At 41.8% G+C, this 10,649-nt stretch overlaps 1 protein-coding gene across 1 annotated transcript; it reads left to right on the forward strand.

Moving 5' to 3' along the window:
- The first annotated feature begins 1,611 nt into the window (after positions 1 to 1,611).
- LOC103418379 (receptor-like protein 44) lies at positions 1,612 to 3,096 on the forward strand. The gene has a single exon (XM_008356509.4). It carries the CDS (start codon positions 1,997 to 1,999, stop codon positions 2,837 to 2,839), a length of 843 nt encoding a protein of 280 aa, XP_008354731.1. The 5' UTR covers positions 1,612 to 1,996; the 3' UTR covers positions 2,840 to 3,096.
- The last annotated feature ends 7,553 nt before the right edge of the window (positions 3,097 to 10,649 follow it).

The following is a 10,649-nucleotide window of genomic DNA, read 5'->3' on the forward strand; positions in this document are numbered from 1 at the left end:
TAACAAAGAGTTTTGAGAATCTCATTGTGGATTGCAAATCACATTTTGCTTTGTTTTCCTTCTAAATATCAATCAACTGTACTTCCCATTATTATTGTCCTTTTTAATCGATAGGTAAGAATTGTACTATATTTTACACTTCCATGGTGCTGCGGGTGAACCATATGGAGTGGCAGAGGGGCAGTCCTACCTAGCTCTGTACAATGCATTCAGCAGGGCAATTTGCTTTTTACAAAATGATCACAAAACCCTAAAATCTATTTGTGCAAAATTCTTTTTTTTCTTTTTCGTCAAACTATATGTGCAAGTGACAAACATCTAATCAGTAGGCGACAATTCTAGAGTACGTTTATAGATGACGTCTAAAATTAAATTTAACGATGAAATATGCATCAGAAAAAATCGAGAAAATTAATGAATAAATAAATAAGCTCTTCTCTTCTTTTATCAGTCTCACCATCATCAAACCGTCTCTCGTTTTCTTCCCTCGACCGTATCAGCTATCAATCGCTGGCAGAGAGAAGCCCTGCTGGACCCTGGTTCCCCATAAACTCTCTCTAAATGACTAAAATGGCCCTGGCGTATTGTCACTTTCTTGCGCCCTCATACGTGCAGGTCACCACAGGCGGGCCCCACCTCCTTCCCCAGCCCTTTGGCCCACCCCCCCCCCCCGCCCCCCTTCTCCCCCTCCCTCCCTCGTGTCAAACACTTAGGCCCTGTTTGGCACACCGTATAAGGCACCGGATAGTACTAATAATACGGTGTACGGTGTTTGGTGCCGTTTGGATTAAATAGGCACCGGATTAAATAATCCGGGCCCACCTTTTTTACCCGGTGTTTACCTGCTTCGTTATACCGTCCAAATTCACCGTATAACTTAGTCGGCCTCGTCTCTTCCTTTCCGCTCGCTCTCGCTCTCCGCTCGTTCTCACCCTCGCTCTCCGCTCGCGAACTCGAGCCACTCTTTCTCACCTTTCCTTTGTTTCTTTGTATTCCCTGTCACCTCCTCTCGCCATCGCCGTCCCGGTCACCTTCTGCCATCGTCGTCGTCCTCCCCGTCACCTTCTCTCGCCATCGCCGTCCCGTCGCCTTCTGTCATCGCCTGCAACTTCCGTCACCTGCAACTGCCGTCGCTTTCTTTCTGCCATCGCTTGCAATTGCTGTCGCCTTCTGTCATCGTCTTCCCTGTCACCTGCAACTGCCTTCGGGGAAGAAGAAGAAGAGAGAAAGGGAGGGAGTTTGGGGGTGCGGCAGAGAGATCTGGGTTTCATTATTTGGGATTCTTCGTAGTCGGGGAAGAAGAAGGGAGAGAGATGGAGGGAGTTTGTGGGGGGGGGGGGGGCGAAGAGATCTGGGAACCAGATTTTCAGTTGTTTTTTTTTTTTTTTTTTTAAGTTTAATTTTAGTTTAAGTTTTCCTCCTATCCGATATAATACCAAACACTGTATAAATAATACGATTATTAATCCGATACTGCACCAAACGCCCGACTAATTTAGTCAGTACTGTCCGGTGACTATTTATCCTATCCGACAGAAATAGTCAGTACAATCCGAGCTGCCAAACGAAGCCTTAACTTTCACCACCACCAATAGCCATCACTCCAACTTAGTGCCCTCCCCCACTCTCCCCCCTCTCTCCCTCTCTCTCCTCCTCTCTTTCTCTCTCTAACACAAACGCACAGAATTGCAAACAGTAGTAATTCCTCAGCTCCTCTCTCTCTCTCTCTCTAAAATTTTTATATACATTTTCTAATCTGCTCTTCCATAACAGAATATAGCAGGATTCAATAACACCAACATCTCCCTCTTTTTCTTTCTAACTTTTGTTCCTAAACTGTACCCTTTCTAACATTAGAAAATTAAAATTTTGACACCAATCTCTCTCCCTCTCTCTCTCTGCAATCCCTGTCTGTTTTCCCCCAAAACCCAAAATCCCAAACCCTCAAATTTACCAAAAGCAACCAACTTTTCCACAATTTGACATTTTTGCCCAGATGGGTTCTGCTCCTGCTAGAACTGCTTCTGCTTCTGCTTCTGCTGTGCTATTGATAACGCTGTTAAGCGTCGCCGTTTTCCGACCCACCACATCAGATCCGAGCGACGAGGCGTGCCTAACCCACCTGAGCGAATCCCTCCAAGACCCAACAAAATCCCTCCAGAACTGGACCAAATCCACCTTCGCCAACCCCTGCAGCGGCTTGAACTCCTACCTCCAGGGCGCCACCTGCAACAATGGTCGCATCTACAAGCTCTCCCTCACCAACCTCTCCCTCCGTGGCTCCATCTCCCCCTTCATCGCCAACTGCACCAACCTCCAGGCCCTTGACCTCTCCTCCAACTTCCTCGCCGGTCCCATCCCCTCCGACCTTCAGTACCTCGTCAACCTCGCCGTTCTCAACCTCTCCTCCAACCAATTATCCGGTCCCATTCCGCCGCAGCTCACATTGTGCGCCTACCTCAACGTCATCGACCTCCACGACAACTCCCTCACCGGCCCCATTCCTCAGCAATTGGGCCTCCTCGTCCGCCTCTCTGCCTTCGACGTCTCCAACAACAAGCTTGCTGGCCCGATTCCGGTCTCGCTGGGAAATCGGAGCGGGAACTTGCCGAGATTCAATGCGACGTCGTTCCAGGGGAACAAGGAGCTTTATGGGTACCCTTTGCCGCCGCTGAAAAGCAAAGGGCTTTCGGTTCTGTCGATCGTCGGGATCGGATTAGGAAGTGGGTTCGCGAGCTTGGTGCTCAGCTTTACCGGCGTCTGCATTTGGTTGAAAATTACAGAGCGGAAGATGGCGCTGGAAGAAGGGAAGATCAGCCACCTCATGCCTGATTACTGAGGAGGAGAAGAAGAGGCTAATCTGGTAATTTAAACCCCCAATTGAAAACCTTGAGCTAAAAAATTTCATGTATTTTTGGTTTTCTTTTACTGGTGAGAGAATTTTTGGTTTCTTTTTTGGGTTTTATTTGGTTTTTCCTTTTTCTTTTTGGTGCTTTTGATTCTCTTTATAACGTTCTCACCAATCCAACAATGTACAAAAACCCAATTCAGAACACAGTGTTTCAGTCACATAATGCATTTTTTAATTTCGCTTTCTGTCTCTTACTTGCAATTCAAAACGTCATTTTAGCGGTATCTCAAATCAATCACGCCCTCCGACGTTTTCACGAGCCGTTTCATGCAGTTTTGTCTGGCAGTGAACTAAAATATACTAAAACAACTAAGCGGGTGTTTATAGTGTTTGGGTATTGTGAGCTGGTAGGGAGACCAACAGAACCACATGGTGTGGAGATTGTCGACCTCTGAATCTCTCAAAGGCGTTAAATCTGGTGATCATTTGCCCAACATTCTGCCCCTTTATATTCTACTTGGAGTTTGATATTACCGTACCAGTTTACAAAACCATAAATTTAATTAAATAAATAAAAGTAAAAGACTGACTTATTACACTGAAATTTTAACAATAATTCACTGTTTCAAAAGCTTCACATTGCATTGATGATTATTTAGCATGTTGCATATGGATTGTAATGGTTCCCATTATTGTGGTTTGTGGCTTAATTGAATAAACTTATAAAGTGTGTTGTAGGCTCCAGCCCATTTTGTCCCCACCCAAATAATTCACGTTATCTTTTTACTTGCAAATTACAATTTGATATGTTTGTAGTATACTTTTTTTTTGTGTGTTTTCTTTGTAAGTTATTTGTGTATACATGTCAGAAGAGATGCTAAGGAGACTCTTTTAAAGGTAGGACTCATCATAAACACTCTGTCACCTTATGTTTTTGGCACAATTTCCGTTCTCACATTATAAAACATGAGAAGTGCTAAGGAAACTCTCAAAGTGGAACTCTCCATCTCTACCACCTCACAGTTTCGTGCCAATATTGTAAAACATTGTAACATGAGGTGTCAGATAGTTTATTAAAAGTCTTACTTTTGAGAGACTCTTCTTAGTATTTCTCATAATCACTGTGTTAAAAACATGAGGTAACAGAGAGTCTATAGAAAGTCTCATTTAAAAGAGTCTTGTTACATTTCTTGTATGCCAGACTGTAATTGCAAGTAAGAACTCATTTATCGTTGATAAGGTGTCAGTTTTTTTGTTTTTGTTTTTGTAAAAGTCGGTCTAAGGCTCGTAGGTGAGGATTTGTAGGATTCAACTTTGTTTTCTTTTGGTTAAACTATGTAATTAGTGACCTTAAGATACTCCTAGATTTGTTTTGAATCGATGCATTGCATGTGTGTGAGGCCCTTTTATTACAAACTCTGAATTCTAAATTCTAGTAAAGCTCTTATCTCTTGCTAATTACTCGCGGGGTTGGTGGTAACGTGAACCCTATTCTTAAGCAACATTCCCGTGCTAGATGAGATGTAAAATTGAAGTATGTACGGTTCGTTTGTAAGGTGTGCATTGGTGAATACTGATTAAATTGCTCGTACTTGAATGGGTGGATAATTGAACGTAGCAACATTCAGGATTAAAATTATGTTCAGACAATGTGGGAAGTTAAAAACATATAAAACGTGATTAGCAAAGAGGGGTATATTCAAATGAGATTTTAAAAGAATTTTGAGTGATCTGTAAATCCTTGAAGTTTGAAGGAGTTTAATTGAGTTTTATAAACTCAATGTATTTCACGTGAATTCCAAGTGGATGTAAATAGAGTTTGTGAGTCTTTTACCATTGATTCAGGTGGATTTCTATAAACTTTATAAATTTCAAAATTGACCTTAAATAACTTTGTGATGTCGTGAAATTACTACGATTCAACATCAAAATTACATATGATAAACAAATTAGAGGTCGAAATCACAACTAATTATGTGAAAAACCATGGCATTACCATATGATCTATCCTCTTAAAAAAAACCAATGCTTAGGGACTACCAGATTTGTCTCCAATGAAGTCACTAGCCATCACTGCCTGCAAGCAATTACCGGTATATTGAGATACATCGTAGGATACACACTCGCATAAACATGTGGGCTTGTGTTTTATGCAAGGACAACTTCCTGTTTAGAGAATGGAGGGATGATCAAACTTCTTGGTTATTCCGTACTCAGTAGTAAGGTAGGGAGACTCGGATCTAATTGAATGAATGGAAGTGATAAATGAGACTTTTGTGATTTGGATGCGGCATGTCGTCTGACGTACAGGAAATTGGGGGTAAAGATGGTGAATTGGGAGAGCAATTGATTGTGATGGTGGAAGTGATAAGTCTAAGAAAATATCATGAGAAATAAGGAAAGATAAACTAAATCAAAATCTCAAGGAAAACTGTAAGATTCGTTATGATTTAATTTATACTATAAACTTTCATAAAATCCACTAGTTTTAAAAATCTTATCAAATCGTCACTCAGAATTATGGTCTGGTGGTATTCATCTTCACTTGGAAGTGAGAGGTCTTAGGTTCGAATATTGTGGATGGCGAATTCAATATCAAATTAGACTACTCATTATGTGGCTTAGCCAAACTCTCTATCTTCTTAGTATAAAAATGTCGATGTACTAAAAAAATAAAAGAATCTTACCAAATCAATGATATTTTGAATACATGTGAACTTTTGTAAATCCATTTAAAATATTATGTTTGATTCTTCAAACAAATAATATTATCTATACTAAGGGGAGAGGGTGAGCTAAACCTCATAATGGACTATCAATAATGTGGTTCAAATTCGTTTTTGGCGAGAATCGAACCTAAGACCTCTCACTTACAAGTGAAGAGGAATACCACTAGACCGTAGTACTAAGTGGTAAAATCTTATTTAAATACATCTAAAATTCTATGAATTTTTGAAAACTTATTTGAAATCCTGATTGATACATCCATTATATACTTTTAAGCGCTATTTTAAAATTTTAATTGAATAACATTACATTTTAAAACTCTTTTGAACTTATTTAGTTAAAATTTCAATTGAATACACTCGCCACCTCAACCCAACTAAAATGGACAAAGATCCTATGGAGAGGAATTTAGTGACCGAAGGGATCATCGAAGGGTATGTCAAATTCCTTGAACATTCAAAACACTTGGTAGACCCGCCAGACTTGTCCGTGTCTAATCAAAGAGTGGCTGATCTGATCTGATCCAATGGTTGTGGAGATGCTAAATATTATGTTTTTCAACTCACACCGAAAGCAGAAGATGGTCAAATGAGGTTTCATTCTTCTCATTGAACGGGGGTCCTCCTCCTAGAATGGCATGCATTACATCATGGGGATGGGGCCCTTGCAATGGGTTGATTGTGATTCTTTCAACTTGTGCAGTTTCCCATTTAATTTTGGGGTGTGCTATCCACACACCCCAAATTACTTCTCACACACCCATTGTTAATTTATGTCCGTTGATCTTCTTTAATTCATCCGATCCGACGGTCGAAAATTAAAAGGGTGTGTGAGAAGTAAAATGGGGTGTGTGGATATCACACCCCTTAATTTTTCCTTAATTTTGTCACTAGAGATTGGGAGATTTTTCAATGTGTTTTGATCACAATGTGGTACACCCAATGTAATAAAATATTAATTGAAAACTTGATAAAAGAATTTCAACCAATTATATCATAACGCTTGGTGTACCGGATTGTATTTCTAACACAGTCAATTTTTTTTTACTTTAAGATTACATCTATTTTGTCACTTGAATAGAATCTCAAGTGATGTTCCTTGCACTCCTCTCCTAATTTTGTCTCTTAAATCTTTTTGTTTGTACCATATTTAAGGCCTCCGTATTTAAACATCGTATAAATACTCGGGGGACTCAAATGTAATTATGTAATAAATGAAGGGGCAAATATGTAATAAGTGAGGAGCCCTTATTCTATAAAAGGACTCCTCACTCTCCTCATTAGGGGAGGTCAAGGTTTAGGTCATGGGAAGAGAGAAAACATCTCAGAGATGGCAAACACAGAAAATAGGCTAGAGAGCACACTGCCTCTAGCCTTCTTGTATATTCACCATTCAGAGTGAAACAATATAAACATCAGTGTGGACGTAGCCCAAACATTGGGGTGAACCACGATACATCTTGTGTTCTTTACTTTCTTGCAGATTCACGGTCGGATTTATGTTATTCCAAGACCCCTCCAGTTTTGTGCATCAATATTTGGCACCGTTTGTGGGAAACGACACGAAAAGCTATGTCGGTTCTCTTTCATTTTTTCATCTCACCATAGTGAGACCTCATCACTGTTCACCGTGAATCTGTAGAAACCCAAGAACCAAACACCTGCACAGTCACTTCAAAACCCATGTCTTCCGCTTTAGCTCTCGGTCACGGCAGCATCGATGGAAAAACAATCAGTCTCTCTCTCGTCTCAGAATCCTTCTTAATCTTTCGTCAATAGACACACAGAGAATAAACAAATCCTAAAAAAAAAAAAGAACATGAGAAAGTTGATTGGTCGTCGGCTGCTCTGAGATCTGACTCGCCGGACTCTCAACGTCGCAGATTTAAAGACTCCGACATCAACGGCGGGGAGCGACGCGGGTTTCGATCAGAATCGACATCATCCACGACCCGATCATCCTCTTCCTCGACAAGCCGACCTCCTGCCTCAACTCTACCAGCGCATTCATGGTGGTGAAAGTCCTCAAGCGAATCACTCAGAGCGGGAGCATTGTCGTGATGTCCGTACACTAGCCAAATTATCGGATTCTCAGACTCCTGGACCGATTACTCTTCTTGACCCGGGGTCAAACTGTTTACAATGGTTCCCCCGCCAACTTACCTTCCTATTTCGCTGAGTTCAGGTACCCGATACCCAAATCCGAGAACCTGACTGAGTTCGACCTCGACGTAATCCGAGAACTCGAAGGCTCGCCCGGTGGGACCAAGAGCCTGGTGGAGTTCAACAAAACCTGGCAGAGCATGAAGCACTCCAACCCTAACGACGCGTCGTACAGAGGAGCCTCCGACGCGCGACATGTCATTCCTCTCCAGGAAGCTATATGTGCGAGCATTTCTCACAGGAAGTTGGTATCCGGAGCCACTAACAACAACCCGAGCTTGAACTCGATGGTTCCCACATTCACAAACCCGATCTGGGTCGAAATGGCGGTGTTTGCCAACCCTTCTGTTGATGCATAAAACCGGAGGTCTTAGAACAACATAAATCTGCATGAAATGTAAATAACACAAGATGTATCGTGGTTCACCCCAAGGTTTGGGCTACGTCCACATTGATTATATTTTTTAGAGGATTGAGAGAGCTCTGAGAGTGAGAGGGTTAAGAGGGGGTGAGAGACTTTGCTCTAGATAGGAGAGACTTAGGGTTTGTGAGGGTGAGGAGACCCTTTTATAGAATAAGGGCTCATCCCCTAATTACATATTTGCCCCTTCCTTTATTACATAATTACATTTAAGTCCCCCGAGTATTTATACGAGGTCTAAATACGAAGGCCTTAAGTTTCAGTCAAGAGAGTCTTTTGGCTGGAGACTTGAAATTCAGTCCATGTGTGGGCCGAAGTAACTAGATGTTGTCTTGAACTGATGCTCGATGTGAGGCAGTGCTCAATTCTGAAATGATGCTCAACTAGAAGTAGCATATGCTGTGAGGCTGCTCGGCTCGTGGCTTATGTTGCCTTGGTTGGCTCGGCTTGTGGCGTTGAAGGTGAATGAGTCCCTTTTATAGAATAAGGGCTCGCTCCTCAATACATAAATGATGGGCTACAGTTGATGCTCGTGGCGAGGCGGTTGCTCAGTAGGCGACGATGCTCTCTAATGGTGGTGAGGGAGTCCCTTTTATAGAATAAGGGCTCTCTTCTCAATATATAAGTGATGGGTTATGAGTGATGCTCGTGGTGAGGCGGTTGCTCAGCTGGCGGCGTTACTCTCTAATGAAGGTGAGGGAGTCTCTTTTATAAAATAAGGGCTTGCTCCTCAGTACATGAATAATTGGTGCTCTTTAATGAAAGTGAGGGAGTTCCTTTTATAAAATAAGGGCTCGCTCCTTAATACATAAATAATGGGCTAAGTCCCCCGAGTATTTTTCATGAGGCCAGTTAAGGCCCAATATATGGTACATAATGTAGTCCCCCAAGTCTTCGGTCAATAGAGTATGTTGGCTGGAGACTTCAAATTGAATCCATGTATGGGCTGAAGTGGCGGTTTGTTCGGAGGTGGTATTTGTATACCTTGCACTGAAGCTTTGTAGGTGAAGCTTTGCAAGTGAAGCTTTGAAGCTGGAGTTTTGTAAATGAAGCTTTTGAAGCTAGAGCTCTGTAAATGAAGCTTTTGAAGCTGATTGACATGAGTGATGCTCATGAATGTTTATGTTGATTGACATGAGTAATGCTCATGGATGTTGTCATGAGTGATGTTCATGAATGTTAACATGAGTGGTGCTCATGAATGTTGACATGAATGATGGTCATGAATGTTTATGTATGATTGTCATGAGCGATGCTCATGAATGTTTATGTATGAATGACATGAGTATTGCTCATGTATAATTTGGAGTACTGGGCGTACTTTTGATCACCTAGTTGGTGGTATGAAGTAGAGTACGGGTTGTACATTTCCTCACCTGGTTGGTGGCATGAATGGCTAGTTGCCAAATGATATTTTAGAGTACGGGTTGTACATTTCATCACCTGGTTGGTGGCATGAATGGCTAGTTGCCAAATGATATTAGAGTATGAGTTGTACATTTCATCACCTGGTTAGTGGTAATAGCTGCAGGTTGCCGAATAATTTTGGAGTACTGGGCGTACTTTTGATCACTTGGTTGGTGGTAATAGCGGCAGGTTGTCGAATAATTTTGGAGTACTAGGCGAACTTTTGGTCACCTGGTTGGTGATAATAGAGGCAGATTGCCGAATAATTTTGAAGTACTGGGCGTACTTTTGGTCACCTGGTTGATGCTATTTTGGGCTCATGGGCCTTCGCCCTCCACAACATGCCAACCGATTTATTTTGGGCTTTGCCCTTTTTTTTTATTTTTTATTTTTTATTTTTTTATTTTTACCCTTTGATGGGGTTTATACATATTACCCTCTGATGGGGTTTATACAGATATCTCCAAAAGATAAAAATAAATTACATCATAAAAACAATAAAAGCAAATCACATCATTCTTTGCTTTTGCTTTCTGCTTTGGTTTGCTTTTGTTTTGTTTCTTCTTTTCCATTTCCTGCATGTTCTTCTGTAAAACGTAACATGACAGCCTTGATACCACCCACTTTCTTTCTTGGACAGCCTGGTCGTGCCCATCACTCCTCATTTTTCTTTTTCTTTTCTACTTTTCTTTTGCTTTTGCTTTGTAGAGTGCAAATGGTACTCAAGTTCTCTGTTTCTTTTCCTGTAGCTTTACTGGTGGTCTTCCCACTCCTTGCTTTTTTACTTTTCAGCTAGAAAGCTGAGGACCCAAGACCATCTTTGCTTTCTCACTCTTATCCCAGGGATTGCCTCGCCACGGGATCAACGAACTGCTCGGCCCTGTCCTCCATCTCGCTCGCCTTCCCAGCCAGTTTGTGACCAGCCGAGTCCAGTTGGTCCGCGCCAGGTGGCTGCTTCCCAGTCGCGTATCTGTAGATCCTATGTCACCACCATCACCGAAGCCACACCAGACCCACCGGATGTTAAGAACCCCATTATTATGAGGGAAATGGCGATCACGGCCGGGATAAGAACTAGGCT

The sequence above is a fragment of the Malus domestica genome, chromosome 02, assembly GCF_042453785.1.
Source record: "Malus domestica chromosome 02, GDT2T_hap1".
NCBI lineage: Eukaryota > Viridiplantae > Streptophyta > Magnoliopsida > Rosales > Rosaceae > Malus > Malus domestica.

Bases quoted from the DNA above. Each gene is read 5' to 3' on its own strand.
- LOC103418379 (XM_008356509.4), top strand. From the start codon at position 1,997: ATGGGTTCTGCTCCTGCTAGAACTGCTTCTGCTTCTGCTTCTGCTGTG.